The sequence below is a fragment of the Scatophagus argus genome, chromosome 6 (assembly GCF_020382885.2).
Source record: "Scatophagus argus isolate fScaArg1 chromosome 6, fScaArg1.pri, whole genome shotgun sequence".
In the NCBI taxonomy this organism is placed as follows: domain Eukaryota; kingdom Metazoa; phylum Chordata; class Actinopteri; family Scatophagidae; genus Scatophagus; species Scatophagus argus.
In genome coordinates, this window is record NC_058498.1 from 1,315,615 (window position 1) to 1,332,699 (window position 17,085).

The 17,085-nt window shown below is 44.8% G+C and overlaps 3 protein-coding genes across 5 annotated transcripts; 2 read left to right on the forward strand and 1 right to left on the reverse strand.

Moving 5' to 3' along the window:
* Nucleotides 1-1,278: 1,278 nt before the first annotated feature.
* Nucleotides 1,279-7,472, forward strand: dbt (dihydrolipoamide branched chain transacylase E2). The gene is made up of 11 exons (XM_046391740.1): nt 1,279-1,425; nt 2,365-2,497; nt 2,852-2,927; nt 3,062-3,243; nt 3,328-3,455; nt 3,553-3,787; nt 4,052-4,218; nt 4,308-4,385; nt 4,459-4,650; nt 4,735-4,806; nt 5,048-7,472. Exons 1-11 carry the CDS (start codon nt 1,381-1,383, stop codon nt 5,213-5,215), a joined length of 1,476 nt encoding a protein of 491 aa, XP_046247696.1. The 5' UTR covers nt 1,279-1,380; the 3' UTR covers nt 5,216-7,472.
* A 132-nt stretch (nt 7,473-7,604) lies between these two features.
* On the forward strand, nt 7,605-11,824 carry lrrc39 (leucine rich repeat containing 39). Of its 2 annotated transcripts, none has more exons than XM_046391741.1 (9): nt 7,605-7,993; nt 8,567-8,796; nt 9,243-9,351; nt 9,460-9,616; nt 9,706-9,842; nt 10,240-10,385; nt 10,464-10,616; nt 10,707-10,856; nt 11,585-11,824. In XM_046391741.1, the coding sequence occupies exons 2-9, from the start codon at nt 8,669-8,671 to the stop codon at nt 11,766-11,768; spliced, it is 1,164 nt and encodes a 387-aa protein (XP_046247697.1). In that variant the 5' UTR covers nt 7,605-7,993; nt 8,567-8,668; the 3' UTR covers nt 11,769-11,824. The 2 variants fall into 2 exon arrangements, with proteins under 2 accessions (XP_046247697.1, XP_046247698.1); XM_046391742.1 differs by having other exon boundaries at nt 10,707-10,888; nt 11,585-11,758.
* Nucleotides 11,825-11,969: 145 nt separating this feature from the next.
* Nucleotides 11,970-16,340, reverse strand: trmt13 (tRNA methyltransferase 13 homolog). Of its 2 annotated transcripts, XM_046391738.1 has the most exons (11): nt 16,165-16,337; nt 15,237-15,283; nt 15,053-15,119; nt 14,400-14,459; nt 14,258-14,327; nt 14,078-14,184; nt 13,552-13,737; nt 13,210-13,282; nt 13,062-13,136; nt 12,598-12,985; nt 11,970-12,315 (listed from the first exon to the last, which is right to left on the reverse strand). In XM_046391738.1, exons 1-11 carry the CDS (start codon nt 16,306-16,308, stop codon nt 12,138-12,140), a joined length of 1,395 nt encoding a protein of 464 aa, XP_046247694.1. In that variant the 5' UTR covers nt 16,309-16,337; the 3' UTR covers nt 11,970-12,137. The 2 variants fall into 2 exon arrangements, with proteins under 2 accessions (XP_046247694.1, XP_046247695.1); XM_046391739.1 differs by lacking the exon at nt 13,552-13,737 and having other exon boundaries at nt 16,165-16,340.
* Between the last annotated feature and the right edge of the window lie 745 nt (nt 16,341-17,085).

Genomic DNA, 17,085 nt, shown 5'->3' on the forward strand with positions numbered 1-17,085 from the left:
TATTATTATCATTTGTTTGTTTGTTTCGTTTACACAGGTACAGGGCACTACAGGTACATCAGCATTCTCTCAATTTCTCTCAATTAGAGGAGCAGCATAAAAGCAGAAATTACACACGTTGTGGATTAAATAATAAAATGAAAAATACACACTATGAATCATTGCACATTAATAATTTCATTTTTACTTCTGTTACCCACTGTGCGTATCCTTTGTATACTAGTTTGTATGTGTAGTTTACATATGCCGATGAGCATCCGTGTTAAGTATTGATAACGATGTGTTTTAAAAGGGTTACTGTGATCGGTTTCTGAAGAACTTAAGTTGAGCGACGTATAAACCTGATTTTGGAGACTGCTTCCGGTGTTTCAGGGAACTTGATGCATCCGGTGGTTCGGATTTGTCGCCTCCTGCAGGCAGCGTGCTGAACAACAACACGCTGAAAGGATGCTGCGCGAGCATCACTGCAGCGTCACTGCGGAGTCACTTTCTTATAATAGAACCGCCATCACTGAACAAACGGTATGAAAACTGATTTGAAACAATTATTAAGGACACTTATTTCAGTGAGCAAAACATAAAATACTGACAGTAAAAGTTAAGATCTTTTTATTTTAAATTTACTAAAACTTGCTTTGATCTCGTGCTGTATTTTATTTATTTTTTCAGCTCCAGAAGCCAGGATGTACAAAATAGAGTTTAGATTTTGTTGTCATACATAAAATTACAGAAAAAAATAAGTGGAATCACAAAACAAACACCACAACCCATCAATTCATAGTTAATGTGATCATATTTAAAGTCAGGGAGTGTAAGTGTAGCCTGTGCTCTTTATGGAAATAAGAATTTATAAGAATTTCATTAGGTTAGAAGAAATTACAGATTGAATTAAATTTTAACGTATTTTATATATATTACATATATATATTTACACAGCTAATGAAATCCAAAGAATGAAATCATCTGAATAACATTATAAAAAACAAGGGATGCACTCTTGTTGTTCCAGTCCTGCTGTTTGAATTTAATGTAAGTCAGTGAAAAATTAATTTCTGAGTAGCCAGTTATAAAAATAAGCTGAATAAAACAAACTTAATTAATTTTGAAAAACTTAGCTAAAACTACAACACTGGTTTTGCCTAACTGCTCTTGTATGGCCTCTGTTTTAGTTTGCTGTCATTGTTTACAGGTTTAATCATTTATTCTAACTATGGAGCATCTGAACAGGACGCTCGTGTAATGCATCTGATGACCGCTAAGTGGCAGCGTTACACCAATCCTGCGTCTAGTCTGCTGCAGAACAAGATGCTGAACGGTGATTGGCAGCTGAGAGGGGCGTGCAGCTGTGACGTGGAGCGGTAGCGACAGCATAGTGGAAAGATGGCGGCGGTGACCAGAGGCTCCTTCACTGTATTCAGACGGCTGGTGAGGAAAAATAAAGTTTCAACTGTCGCTGTTTAAAATTTTCATCTTTTCTTCTGTTTGTTTCTGCTGCTAACGTGGAGATGACACCGACTGGCACCATCACTCTGTCACCCGGTCAGCTCGTTAGCTTAGCCGGTTAGCTGCTCCAACTTCTTCTGCCATGCCCAAATCTGATGCTTACGCTAACAGAATGAAAAAAACAACCCACAGGCAACAGTCGGCTGCTACCTGTCTGGTTGCCTTGCAGTGTGACCTGTTCACGTTAAAGACAACTGCTAAACAACTGCCAACCGTTTTATTAACATGCAGCGTCGTGCAGGTGAACGAGCTGCTGGGTCACGGAGAGCTGCAGGAGAGTCAGACTGCTCACAGCTAACAGGCTGGTGATAAAAGAGAAAACACGAGAGCCTGGCCGACGGGTGGAGCGGAGAGAATCGCTGATCCACCAGGCACCAGATTTTGCCTTTGTCTTACAGGCAAAATGTGCTTTATATCCATTTAAATCCAGATGGTGCATGTGATGATCTAATTTCTGATCTGTCATTGATGCTCTGACTAGCGACACCTGGAAGTTATTGCTGTGTTAACGTTTCACACACCCTCGTTGCAGATGTAGTGTATTTCAACTGCAGTCACCTTCGGAAACGCTCTAAAGAAGAGATGAGTCATTGACCCAGTGATTACAGTTCAACTGAAGCTTCTTTAAATATGTTTATCTTTTTTTAGATTTTTAATCTGAATGTATGAGTTATCACAGGAGTCATCAGTTAGGTTTGTCCCAGAAGGGGGACAGTATGGGGGCCACAGATGACAAAAATACTTTTAAGATGTGTTTTTATTCTGCTGCAGAACTGACAGAGTGCTGTCTACCTGTCTGTAGCACCTGCTGTTGAACTGTACAGGTGAGTTAGTACCTGATATCTGGCTTCTTTCTGTCAGCTGAGTCAGCAGTACCGCCGCCGATCTTTCCGGCTGCAGACCTTCAGACCTGACCGAACTCTGCAGCCACTCGTCTTCAGATGTGACAGAAACTTCCAGATGTTCAGCAGCAGGACACTGCACACTACTGTCGGTAAGTCCTGACCAGCAGGAACCAAAACCTCTTCATGGATTATTTAGAAGTTCTTTTCTCAGAGTGTGTGTTTGATAGAGTTTTAACCTCTGTTTAAAGACAGCAAATCACAGTCAGTCAGTTCAGATCCGGTCGGTCCAGTTTCAGGAATTCAGGAAGCAGATGGTGTCGAATTCTGTCGAGGAAACATAACAAACTCTTTATTCACCTGGGGAGAAGTTGCCTGGGCAACCTGTCACCTTAAAGTGGGCTTGGTGGTGTGGTTCTGTGGGTATGCAGTTTGTTCAGGGGATGCGGATCAGCGGGTTTCACGATGCACCACTGATGATGTCACTGATGTGTTTTGTCCTGCAGTGAGCCATGGACCAATTGTCCAATTCAAACTGTCAGACATCGGGGAGGGAATCATGGAGGTGACGGTGAAGGAGTGGTACGTACTGACACCTTATTGATACTGGCCCAAAAAGACCAGTGAAACCACCACAAGACCACAGACACTACTGGAAACCAGTCGGACTATTGAAACTGCTCCCAGTCTGTCGCTCAGATGTTTTTGTCTCACAGGTACGTGAAGGAAGGAGACAAGGTGTCTCAGTTTGACAGTATCTGTGAGGTTCAGAGCGACAAGGCGTCGGTCACCATCACCAGTCGCTACGACGGAGTCATCAAAAAGCTGTACTATGACGTGGAAGCCATCGCCTTGGTGGGCAAACCACTGGTGGACATCGAGACGGAATCTGGCTCAGGTGAGACACCGGCTGTAGTTCGGAGTCAAGCGTTCAGTGTTTCCTGCTGTTCTGGTTTGACTTAGACTGTCGGTTGTTGTCCAGAGGTGATCCAGGAGGAGGACGTCGTGGAGACCCCGGCCATGGCTCGAGAAGAACACACCCACCAGGAGATCAAAGGCCACAAGACCCAGGCCACGCCCGCTGTCAGACGCCTCGCCATGGAGAACAACGTAAGTCTCTTCCCAGTCCGTGTCTCCAATCTAGTCACAGTGGTTCCAGTCTGTCCCCAGACCAACATGCCACTGGTCTGACTGGTCTGCCTCTCAGATTAAACTCAGTGAGGTGGTGGGGACGGGTAAAGACGGACGGATCCTGAAGGAGGACATCCTGAACTACCTGGCAAAGCAGACAGGAGCCATCCTACCTCCCACCCCGCCTCCGGCCCCAGCCCCTGCCGCCGCCGCCGCTCCCAGGCCTGTGAGTGCTCCAGCAGCCGTCAAAGCTCCACCCACAACACCCAAACCTGTCTTCACTGGCAAGGATGTCACCGAGCCCCTCAAAGGTCAGACTCAGTTTTATTTTCAGAACTAAAACATGATAAGTAAAGGTGACCCTTCAGTTTCTGATGAATTTGACTGAATCGTTTCTTACTTTCTTTAAATTCTTATCCTGAGATACTTCGGGGTTTTTCTCTTGATGCAGTTGGTGATACCAAAAATCCTACATGTCATCCTAAACTGAGTTAAGATTTGTTACTGATAAGCTCTTAAGGTAACTGCAGTTCTTTTGGGTTCGGCGTGTCTGTTGCTGGTCTTCTTGTCTGCAGGTTTCCATAAAGCGATGGTGAAGACGATGACAGCAGCTCTGAAGATTCCTCACTTTGGTTACTGTGATGAAATCGACTTGACCCGTCTGGTGTCCCTGAGAGCTGAGCTCAGATCCGTCTCTGAGGCTCGAGGCGTCAGACTGAGCTACATGCCCTTCTTCATCAAGGTCTGACTGCAGAGCAGATGATGACAACATTCATGCTGACTGCTTCAGAGTTTAGTGCTGATGTTAACGCTGTGCTGTCGTTGGCCCAGGCTGCCTCCCTCGGCCTCGTGCACTTTCCGATCCTCAACGCCTCGGTGGACGAAGGCTGCCAGAACATCACATACAAGGTGACAGAGCACTTTCTCCAGCAGCTGTCGATTGTTTCCATCGGTCGATGTGACGTATTTCTCTGCGCTTTAGGCCTCTCATAACATCGGCCTGGCGATGGACACCAGTCAGGGCCTGCTGGTTCCTAACGTGAAGAACGTTCAGCTGCTCAGCGTGTTTGAGATCGCTCAGGAGTTAAACCGTCTGCAGACGCTTGGGGCGGCGGGTCAGCTGGGAGCAAACGATCTCAGCGGAGGAACCTTCACCCTGTCAAACATCGGATCAGTGAGTCCAGCAGCACAATAACTGAGGCTGCCGCACATCTGGACTGACTTTAAACTCTTTGCTGTTTTTTGTTATTTCAATCAGATTGGGGGGACGTACGCTAAGCCCGTCATTCTTCCTCCTGAAGTCGCCATTGGAGCTCTGGGGAAGATCCAGGTGAGTTCCAAACCTTCCCAGGCATCTGGAACATCTGGAACATCAGACTGACCTTGGTTACAGTGATGTTCACCTCCTCTGGTGTTCCTCCTGTCTGATTGGAGCTTCAGGTTGTGTAACGGAGTGTAGAAAATTGTTCAAGAATCAAGAAAAACAAGAATCCAAGAAGAAAAGGGTACCGGATTTCATGGATGGTCTTTCATCCTGACTTCATCTGTCTTGTGTTTTGTTTGTCCGTCAGATTCTTCCGCGGTTCGACGCCGCCGATCAGGTGGTCCGAGCTCACATCATGAACGTCAGCTGGTCGGCGGATCATCGCATCATCGACGGAGCCACCATGTGTCGCTTCTCCAACCTGTGGAAGGAGTACCTGGAGAACCCGGCCAGCATGGTGCTGGACCTCAAATAAGCAGAGAGAGAGAAGAATTTTTCCCACGAGGCCCGGGAGGACGGAGACGCCACACTAACAGACCCTCGCGTTTCTTCTCGCCGCCTTCGCTTCCTCTTTCTCTTCGAGGCCTTTGTTTTCACTTACTGTCGTTTCCTTGTTGCCTTTGAGCGAGACACCGGGAGGAGGAGGGGTCAGCCTGTCATTCATGCCGTTTCCATGACAACCAGTAACATTGCAGACATACAGAGTGTAGGTTAGAGGTGGTTTGGTCAAAGTGAACCAGGGTTCAGCTCTTCACTCATCTGAGCTCCATTTGGTTTTCAGGGTCAAACTGCTGATGTCATCGACTAATTGATTACTCAGTTTTGATAATCGATCAATCATTTCAGTCGAGTGAAAACGTCAAACATTTTCTGGTTGGAGCTTCACGGTTTGCGTCAGTAAATGAAGAGTCTTTGGGTTTTGGGCTGCTGCTTGACGTTTCAGAGACCAAAGGATCAGAATGCTGTAGTGATTGGCTGATTGATCGACAGAATGAACAGCCAGAATGAATGAACAGCCATACTGACGGTTTGTTTTCAGTGTTTCAGCAAATGAATTGCAAATCACAAGCGGTCGACCGTCTCTTCTTGTCTTTTACTGGATAATTTGAATTAAATGAGATTGCCAGAGCCAGTCGGGGCGCGTGATGCTGTTAACATACGGTGGTTTGTAGTTCGAACACTGAAACACTGAAAGCACCAACTGAGGAATAAAAGTCACTGATTTAAAATATATTTATGTACTGTAAACATGCAGGTCAGAACTAAAAGTACGACGGAGCTCATATCAGCATGTTTTTATCTGAACGTAACATGAGTACTTACTGTCGCTTTATATTTTACCTGAGCTGAACGTGCTGACGAGCTTCACACCTGAAGGTCTCGCGGTGTCAACGTCATCACTCATAAACAATCAACACGTGTTAACCAGGACACAATGGATTTTAAACTCCAGCTGCTGTTAGTCTGACCTCATGTCTTTGCTTTGATGAATTAATTTGTCCGCCTGGAGAAAATTGGTTGCAAACTAATTTGATGATCGATTAATCGTTTCAGTCATTTTTCATGTAAAAACGTGACACATTTGCTTGTTCCATCGTTCCATCCTCGTTCAGGATTGGCTGCTCTTCTTTGTCAATTATGAGAGTGAATGAAGAGTGTTTGGATTGGAAGACGACGCTGGGAAACTGACTGCATTTCATCCACATTTATTTGATTTTAAAGGAGAGTTAATCTTGAGAAAAAGCATTAGAGGCACCTGGCATTAAATTATCTGCATGTGTAAATTATGTGGGCGGAGTCAGCACACCTCATGGTGTTTGTCAGGTGAAGGGAAGCGTTCAGCATGTCAGAATTATCATGGAAAGGTTTTATCTGTCACCCTGACAGAACGATTGACTGTGAGACGTCTGATGAATCCAAACTGAGTCGGAGAACCGTGATGGTTTTGATTGATCCTGGTCCTCTGATCTGGCTTGTTTGAGGCCTTGTTCATGTCAGAAATCTTCTTCATTTAGTTTTCTGTTTTTGTTCATTTTTCAGACTTCATCATTTCTGTTTATTACTCTGAATTACTGGATAGTTTTAAAGATGCTCCTGTCAGACGGCGTGACGTGATCTGTCTTCTGAGTGGATCAGAACCGACCAGTTGCCCCCTCTGGATTGGGGTCTGTCCTCTAGAAATTAAAACTAACACTGAGGTGAATATTGAATGGAGTCTGGCTCCTGCCGGTGTGAAGGTCTGAGCGAAGCCCTGGTCCTCGTTTCCTCTTTAAATCCTGTGTCAACCCTCCGTTTTCTGCAGCTGATGATGACGATGAAGCTGCTGCTCCCGAAGAACCTCTTTCTGATGTGTAGATGTGAAACTGACCCAGGATCAGGTCTTGGTCCTGTCATTAGTGGGGAGAACGTGTTAGCTTCACAGGTTAAGCTCCAGCTGGTTCCTCCCTGAGGCGGCTCGATGTCTCCCTTCTTTCTCCTGGACTTGCTGGGTGAACTGGTGGCTGCTGGCTAAAGTGCACATTTTGTCGGTTGGATGTTACATGACTGTTTGTTTGTCTCATGAGTTTCTCCTGCTTTGTGTTTTTTGTTTTTAGTGACATTAAATGTAAAAGTGTAAAAACAAAGTGTTGGGTTTTGTATGTGGAGGGAACATGTAGATCAGTTTCACAGACCTTTAAACTGTTTGACCCCTGGTGAATAACTTTGAATAAAGTTGAAGTGCACAAACCAGAGCGATAACGTGCTGTTAGTTTGACAACTTCAAGTGTGACTGAAAACAAAGAAAAGGCCGGGAGAGCTTTTTCCTTCCCTTTTGTAAAATATCACCAGAATACCAAAGCAGCAGCAGTGAAGGCGGGCCGAGTGCGGCTCGCTGTGGTTTCTGCTGTCGTTAGCTCGGTTAGCAGTCGAGCTTCATGGGTTGTGACTGCAGCCTCTGGTGGCTTTGAGGTTTGTGTCTGGATGGACTTTTATTTCATGTAGTTCATTTTATGTCATGTTATTATCTTACAAAATGTCCCCAACAGCCGTTCAGTCAATTCTGTCATTAATTAAATCAGTGGAGCTGCAGGTGAAACAACATGAACCTTCAGTCTGAATGTCATATCTGATGTACTTTAAATATACTGGGTCACTGAGTGGGTCATGTGACTGTGCATTGTGTCGGCGAGGTCATGTGACCTGCAGGCTAAAATTAGTGGGCAGATCTGAGGTCAGGTTTCAGCTGAAGAGACTGCTGCTGCGCTGCCACAAGGTGAGAACTGACACACGGCAAAACTACTAACAGTACTACTGTATTCTAGAGCTGTACTACACAGATACTACGACATCACTCAGAAGTACTGTGAATGAGCTATAGGAGTACTGCAGTTTGGGTTCCAGTCTTGGCTGCTGATCTTCAGTTGGAGGACCAACCAGCTCAGAGCAGAAATGTCAAATCTCAAAAATCAGTTTGAAGAAGAAGAAGAAAGAAGTCAGGAAGTTTAGGAGAAGACAAAGTGCTGTGTTTTTATTTGTAATTTCTGTGGCAACTGAGTGTCTTCTTGACCCTCAGGTCCTCCTGTTGTTACTCTGATTCCAGAAGTCGTGTGAAGACAACATATTTCATGTTTTACCTCATCGGCTTCACTGGTTTTTCTAAACGTTTACTCGTTCTGAATTTGAAGCCCACAGCATGTTTCAAACAAGCTGGGACTGAGGCGAAAGTACACTTAAAATAAAATAATGTTTCTTAAAATGAGGGTCCGTTCACTAACGTGTCACTAACGAGCTCCTGGAGCTTCGCTGACAGCCTGACTAATTTAATATGATGTGATTAACACAACAGGATGGTCAGAGGGAGGCTGCGGCTGCAGGTCAGAGGTCAGAGGTCATCCCACCTGTCCACCTGTGCACTGTGACCTCACACAGCTGACAGGAAGTGGTTGTCATGGTGGGCGTGGCGGTGTGCGGCTCAGTGAGCTCCATCAAAGCTCTGTGGGAGACGAGGATCAGGAGGATCCGGGAGGAGGAAGAGGAGCAGAGGAAGAGGACAGTGAGAGGCGGGGCTGCGGGCAGGTCAGATGGTGACGATTCTATTGGTTAAAAGCACAGGTGTTTGGTTTGAAATGTGGTTTTATGTGTGAGCTGCTGAAGGCCTCTTTATGCTGCCTGACCTCAGGCCGCTAACCGTGTGCTAATATGACAAAATACAAATTAATTTAGCAATACGGAACACTGAAATCATAAAGGTCTTGAACGCAGCCTGTGGTTCCCACTTCAGGACTTTAACATGATGAATCAATCCTGAAGCGCTGCCAGACTCACATTGAATCTTTATTGTGAACGTCAGGAGTAACTTGTGCTCTGGCACTTCTGATGATCCCTCACTCTGAAACAACATCATCTAAAAAAGACTCAAACATCCTGCAGTCTGATCCTGACGTTAGAAAAAGTCTTAAGAGAGAGTTCCCTCAGTCCTGGTCCCTGTGTTGTGTTTCATGTGGACCCTGTTCCTGGTTCAGGCTGAGCGTTGGTGTTTGGGAGGACCGAGCAGCTCTGGCTCGGCTCAAACAGAAGCTGCAGACTGAAGATGGACGCCTCATTCTGCGAATAGAACAGGAGGAGTGGAAGGTAACGTCCTCCACACAGGAAGTCGACTTTACAGGTGGATTCACCCAATTTGGCCAATGGGATTGCTGATAACTGCTGTCATGTGATTCTGTGATGGTCGTACACCAGTCGTTGCCGGGCTGTCTGGTCCAGCTCACTCAGGTTCAGGAGTGGCAAATTCACCGGAGTGGACTGCAGAAGATCCCTCACTTCATCTCCAGCTTCCAGAACCTTTTGGTTCTCGATCTGTCCCGCAACGGGGTCACTGAGATTCCCAGACAGATTGGTCAGTACTAATCCAATCACAAATAACACGATTTTATTTTCACCATAATGCGGATTCAGAGTCTCATGGTGTCCTGGTTCTTGTCTCAGGGAAGCTGAACCGGCTCAGAGAGCTCCTGCTGAGCTACAACAGAATCCAGCTTGTTCCTGAAGAGCTGAGCTCCTGTGAGAGTCTGGAGAGACTGGAGCTGGCCATGAACCGAGACCTGAACCAGTTGCCAGACCAGGTACAAACCACTACATCAGGCAGCTTCCATACCTGGTATGAGGACAGACCAGAATCCAGGCAGATACTTAGACCCGTTTGAGGCACAACTCTATACCACAAAAAGCAAGAAACCCAGTGTAAACATAAGTAAATATCTTTCTAAACCAGGTATGAGCAGAAACCTGAACCAGGTTTAAAACTAGCTACCAAAACCTGAGTCAGCTTCCAAATGAGACAAACCAGATTGTGAGCCACACAGTACATGAGGGTCAAGCGCCAACCTAAACCAAAGGTGCAAACTTTAACCAGCTTCTAGACCAGATAGGGATCGAAACCTAACACACATTTCTAACCAATTACTGGACCTGAGTCTGCAGAGGGCTGATCTGAGGTCTGTTCTGTCCTCTGCACTTTAGCTGAGGAACCTGAAGAAGCTTCAGCACCTGGATCTGTCCATGAACGACTTCACCTGCATTCCCGACTGCGTGGTCGGACTGCCGGCGCTCGAGTGGCTCGACATGGGAGGAAACCGACTCCAGCACTTACCTGAAGACATACACAGGTGTGAATGTGTCATGTGGGCGGCGCCCCCTGCTGGCATGTGCCAGTGAACATGTGCGTTAAATATGTTTGTGGTCAGGATGGAGAAGCTGCACACTCTGTGGCTACAGAGGAACCGACTGGAGACGCTTCCAGACAACATCAGCAGGATGGCGAGTCTGGACACGCTGGTCCTCAGCAGCAACCAACTGAGAGACATCCCCCCACTGATGGAGGACATGTCCAACCTCAGGTCAGTCTGCTGTCCAACATCAACATTCAAAATGTTTTGGTCTCCCACATTTCTCCGACTGGACGGATGTTTGTGTTTTTGTTGGAGCAGGTTTGTGAATTTCCGGGACAACCCTCTGACTCTGGATGTGACGCTGCCGTGCAGGAAGACGAAGACTGAGGACGATGAAGACGACGATGACAGAGAAATGTTTGGACGAGAGTTCATGCAGATGTACATCCAGGAGGCCAGAAAGCGAGCGTACGCGGTGCTCAACATGCACTGTGCCAGCCGTTAGTATGGACATTAACACGTCTGAGCTAACGCTGACTTTAACACTCGTCTGTGTGATGCGAGCCTGGAATGAGACGTTCAGGGCCTGACGTTAACGCCAACCTTAACCGATTTAACTGTGGCTTAATGATGTCTTTTTAGGACGAAAGTCTACATTCTCCTCTTCACCTTTAAATAGATTTTTATTGAGCAGCTTATAATATTGATCCAGTTGTAAAAAAAAAAAAAAAAAAAACAGAAAAGGAGAGCTGACAAAACGCCACCCAGTCTCCCTGTTGATCTTTCATTCACATTGTGTGAAGTATCGAAGGTGTGAAATGTGAATTGTGTTCTCCTTCAGCTTCGGGAATCTTAAACCGTTCATCTCGGCCTGCAGTCTGTGTCGTCGCAGAGAAACAGATGAAACCTGAGAGAACACAGACTGAATGTCTCATCATTTCTGTGTGTGTGAATGATTCCACACCAAAATGAAGATCAAAAGTGCGAGCGAAAAGAGAAAAGATTTAGAAAAACGTGTCAGGAACTTCCATCATGTTGTGACTCTCAGTGAGGCCCACACCTTCACCACATTTGACTAAACAGTGATTTGTTTAAAATATTAACACAATAACCATGTAATAATAATAATAATACTTTTTATATTTTTACGTATTGAAACTTGATAAGCTGACGTGTTTCTGTTCTGAATGTTTCAGAGCCAAACAACGACTCATCAGAGTAAAATATTCTCCGCATTTCTTCTTCTGGGCTTTTTTTCCTGGACTGAACTCAGCCGCAGCTTTTAAAATCAGAGAAGAAGATTCACAGATTGTTGATACAAGATTCTGTGTTGTACAGACTCGTCTTTCATATACTCATATTTTGTTTTCTGGAGGCTGAAATCCGTTTGAGTTCACAGCAGGTAGAAGACGAGTGCTGAAGGTTTATCATGTGAAAACTTCACGAAGTTCAGATGTTTCTCTTCTGGCTTTATTTCCAGATGTTTGTGTTGTGTGAATTGTGCAGTTCTACCTTCAGACTGAGCATGCTCAGAGTCTGTCTGTTGTCGCAGGTTTGGGCAAACTCAGCAGTCAGACTGAACACAACTGAAAGCGCTTTAATACAAACTTTACAAACACATTTAGACGCATATCGAGTCTGCGATGATTTTCATTTGAACTCAACAAATAGAAAATAAAAAACAAATAAAAAGACTTTGAGAAACTCAGTTTGTGTGATTTGTGTCTTTTGTGTGGGCGTCTCTGCAGTTCAAGAGGAAGACGAGGGGACGGCGCTCAGTAAGACATTTTCCAGAGTCACCTGACTGTTAACGTAGCGACTCAGTTTGCTGTCGAATCCTTTCGTCCTCAGGAAGTGAAGCCTGCCGCCGTCGATCAGACGCTTACAGAGACGACCGACGTGCTCGCGTTCATCCGCTGACAGAAACCTGCAGAGAAAACATCAGAAGGACGTGACGTTCTTCCTGCTTTGATTGTTCTGTGGCTGGGATCACTTCCACAGTGGAATGTTTGATCGGGTCCATTTGTTTATTTCACAATGTTAATAAAGCTTCATCACGTGAATCAAACCTTAAAGGGACCCCGTGAGGACTGGTTTAAACATGTGGCTGACTGAACTCAGATAAACAACAATCTGTCAAACTGAAAAAGCCACATTACAAACACAACAGAAATTCTGAGCCTGAGGGGGTCAGAGGTCAAATATTTACCCGTTCACAGCGTCCGTCTCCTCTGCCGGTTCATGTTCTTCATCGTCTCCTCTCTGATTGGTTGGAACCTCAGTTGGATGGCCCTGATTGGTCGGTCTTAGCCCACATGTTGCCCAGCTGGACATGCGACAGAAAGCTGAGAACTCTGCAGCTCCGAGTCCTCGCTGCAGGAAGAACTGCTGGCCGACGTAATGACGCCACTCGCAGCGATGGTGACAGCACAGCGCCACCACCAGGCCCAGTACCGGACCAGAACTAGAGTCTGGCATAGCGACTGATACAGCTGATTCTGGATCAGAAGGCTCTGAGGAGGTTTTGAGCCGTTTTCGGGATGGTTCGGTCTCCTCTCTGAGTCTCGGTGTTTCCAACAAACAGCGCAGAGCCAGATCTGAGGTCAAAGATGGACAGCAGCTGAGTCAACGATCAGGGTCAACCAATCAGAGTTCAGAATCTGAAGCTCTCACCTGTCGCCACTCCACAAAGGTGTTTACCAACTCCAACCAGCGGGAGCTTCTTCTGGCTGAGCAGGGGGACTTTACCTGAAAACATTCAGATGTTCAGAAGAGTTAAAGCGAACTGAGACAAATGTGTCTCCAGGTGTTTGTGTCTTACTTAAATCCAGATGTTGAATGTCGACCTGCAGCCGCTCAAACTGAACTCCAACATCCTGATGTTTCCCGTCCACCTGGACCAGAACAGAACAGGACGGGTCAGACCTGCGTTATGTCAAACACCAAAACGCTGACTCCGCCCTCTCTGCTGATGTCACACTGAAGGTTTGAAAGTGACCACATTTTGAAGGAAATGGAACATTCTGGTGCGAAAACCTCACAGACATCAGTGGTTTGGGAGTTTTTGTGACTTTGATCATTTGGACCTGAGGACTCTGAAGCTCAGGAACTTGGTAGTCTAGGAGATTTTTTGAGTTTTAGAGTCTGGAGTTTTTTTCCCTGCCTTGAAGCGGGTGGTGCAGCGCTCCACCAGCAGCAGCTGCAGGTCTTCGTGGGTCTTCGGCTCATCGCGGGTCTTCAGGGCTTCGTGGATCCAGTGAGACAGTTTCCCCCGACCTGCTCCAAACTCAACGAAGCACCGCCCCCTTTCCAGCAGTCCCAGCGCCTCCAGGTGACCTAAGATAGAGGACTGGACACACCTGACAGGTGAGAGAGGAACAACACTGAAGAGTCTGCCTCTTCAGGGGGTGTGGCTTATGATGGGTGTTCACCTGTTCAGGGCCATAACCGGGATTTCAGAAACACTGGGTCCATATAAGCACGAAAGATTTAAAGAAATGTCACGGAACAATTTTACGAAAAAAACAAACCAACCTAAAAATGACCTCCTCACAGCAGCCCAACATCTGATTCAGCTTATATTTACTTTGCAGTTAAGGTTTGCACAGATGTACTGAGGTGTACTGAGGTGTACTCAGGTGTAGTCAGGTGTACTCAGGTGTACTCAGGTGTGTCCAGTCTTTTTTTACCTGCTGTTTCAGGTGTTTGTGGGCGGAGTCTCCATTCTTGGGGTTGTTGAGTTCCTCCTGGAGCACAGGGTGAGACAGAACGCCGTCCTCCATGTCAAACTGCAGTCCTACGAGAACAACAACAGCTCAACAACATTTCATCACTCAGACAAATGAGACTAAAACTGACCTGAAACTCACCTTTGACTGCAGACTTCAGTTTGTCCAACAGAGACTCCAGCTGTGTGCGGCTGCGTTCAGACAGACTCACCTGACATACAAACGGCCACATTAGCATTATTTAACTTATTAAAATTATTAGAGTTAACAGGTTAGGCTTTACCTGTTGGAGCGTCTCGTCTCCATCAGCTGACCCAGAGTTTATGTCCTCCACATAATAAACCTGCAGGAGGTCAGAGAGGAAGGTTTAAATCAGCTGCATTCAAACTGAGCTCACAGACACGTTTCAGCATCGGTTTGTTTTAATAAAGGCTGAAGGAGTTATGTTTGTGTTACTTATGTTTCCACTTCTGACCACCAGGAGAGTCTTTCTTCAGAGGTAACTGGTGAAGGTCACGGTCAGATTATGTATTTTCAATTGGATTTGGGAGCTTGAGGCTTTTGGAGACTTGGATTAGTTGTAGCCATTTCATATTACTGTTGTTTTGTGGACAAAGACATTTCCCCTGACTTTCCATCAGCATGAGGACATAATGGCTAAATTTTCATTTTTGGGTGAACTGTTCCTTTAGTTTAAAACTTCAGAGAACTTCAGGAGTTCAAGTATGAAATAAACACAGAATGACGCAGTATTGCAGTACACCACACAAGTATTTCAGTTTTCCACTTTCTACGTCTCCTCCACCCCTCAGAGGGAACTCCAGTACTTTTTACTCCACTAACACTGTTAATCTGACCTCAGACTGTACGACAGTGAACACAGCATCACATTAAACTATTGTCTTTGATATGAAATAAAGTGGAAGTTTGTCTCACAGGCTTGGGTTTCTCTCTGGAGTTACATTTCTTCAGGTGTTTGTCCAGTTTGTCTTCACTCACAGTACTGAAACACAAAGCCACAAAGTGTCCACGACAGAACCGTTAACGAACATCTTCTGCACCTTCACCTTTCATGTTAAACACACCAGATCAATATCCTGATCAAGCTGCGCTGACTCACTGCTTTGGGTCCAGAGGACACACAATCCTCCTGCTGCTTCCTTCCTCCTGAAAACAGGAAACAGGAAGCTGTTAATAGACGTGTCATGACATCACAGCTCACCTGTTAGAGACACATGACGGATAGCAGCAGAGGTAGTAGAGGAAGTTTTACTTGTATTCTTCACAAACCGGATGGAACAACCTCACCTTAAGCTACTTCACTCCGATTATTGAACAAAGAAAGAACCTCAGAACAACTAAAACACTTCACAGAAATCAAAGTCAAAATGGTTCTGTTCAACAGAATACCCCTGAACTACAGCAAATACAGCAGAGATGAGTGAGCACTTGTTGCTAGTCAATTATTAGCATTAGCAAGAGTTTGTCTGTAACTTATTTAGCTTGAATGAATCACTAAAATGTCACTTTATCAAACTTTATGAAGTTCACTTTCTATGAATGTGAGCTGAGCAACTTTGTTACGAAAGAAAATGAAATTGATAATAATGCAATAAACATCTGATCAAAAAATGATTAGTTTTTCATGTTTAAAGGGACAGAAAAAATCAGATGGTCTAAACGTTTAACCAAGTGTATAATCACTGCATTTTAAAAATCAAAATTGTTTTTATTGTTGTTATGAACCGCCCCTGAGCTCATCGTCTTCTTCTGCTGTTTGATGTGTGAACCTCCAATAGCTCCACCTACTGACAACTAATGGAGATATTAACAGATATGAGTTGTTTGTGTGTTTTTTGTTTGTTTGTTTGTTTGTTTTATTTCAAACAGGTTTTTGTCAATAAACTGAAAACTAATAAAGTTTAGGAATAGCTTCAATGGGAACATACGTGTTTAACGAGGAGCAAAGAGTCACCGTTTTTAGTTTTCGTGTTACTTGTTATCACGCTGTCTGTATCCTTGAACTCACCACGTGTCCTTGAACTCACCATGGTCGCATGTTCACCGCAGTACACTTTTCCTTTCCCGACGATCATTTTACAGAAACGCTTCTTTTTCTCCACGAAGAAGCCACATCTCCCGGCCACGGGCGCCGCCATATTGGAGCACAGAGAAGCAGCCGACGCATTCATGAGCTCGCGCAACCGTAGGAGAAACCGAAAATTTCTTCTTCGTTGATTTTTAAAGGAGGTTTGCATCCAAAATGTTGCATTACCGCCTACCGCTGTACTGAAAAAAATCAAATCTGCAAAATAAGCTACATTATAAGTAAGAAAAGGAAACATTTTCCCCACTCCTCATCCCATTGATTAATAAACCTACTCATTGACCTGAAAGCTCTCAGCAGGCCCTGAGCTTCATCTGCAGTAATGTTCACAATGTCCCGCATGTGTCATACAGTATTTCTTTCAGACTCACCCACTCTCATCTTCCCTCCGTCACCCATTCCTTCCTCCATCATGCACAAGTCCAAATTATTCTTCTTTACATGCAGCTTGCATGCAGGACTGACCAAATAAAATTCACAAGAATTGGTTTTATTTTTTCTATAAATGGAAGTGTGAAAATATCTCAATCATAAATCCAGAATAATAAATAATTTACTTTAGCTAAAAACATTAAATATCATTTTTGTCATTTTGTTGTCATTTTGAAAAAGATCAAATAAAAAAGGACAACAAAAGTAATCAAATAAACCTGTTTCAATATCATTGCTGAAGTCAGATTCTTTTGATATCTATGAAAAAAAAAAGAAATCTAAGAATATGGAATATTGTCTAGAGACAGAACTTTAGTGATGCCCATTTTTGTTTTAAACTTTAATCCATTTCTAGGTTTTCCTCTGTTTTGTTTTCTTTAATATTCTGAATATGACATATGTGTCATGTGTTTATGGTCTATGGAAGAAT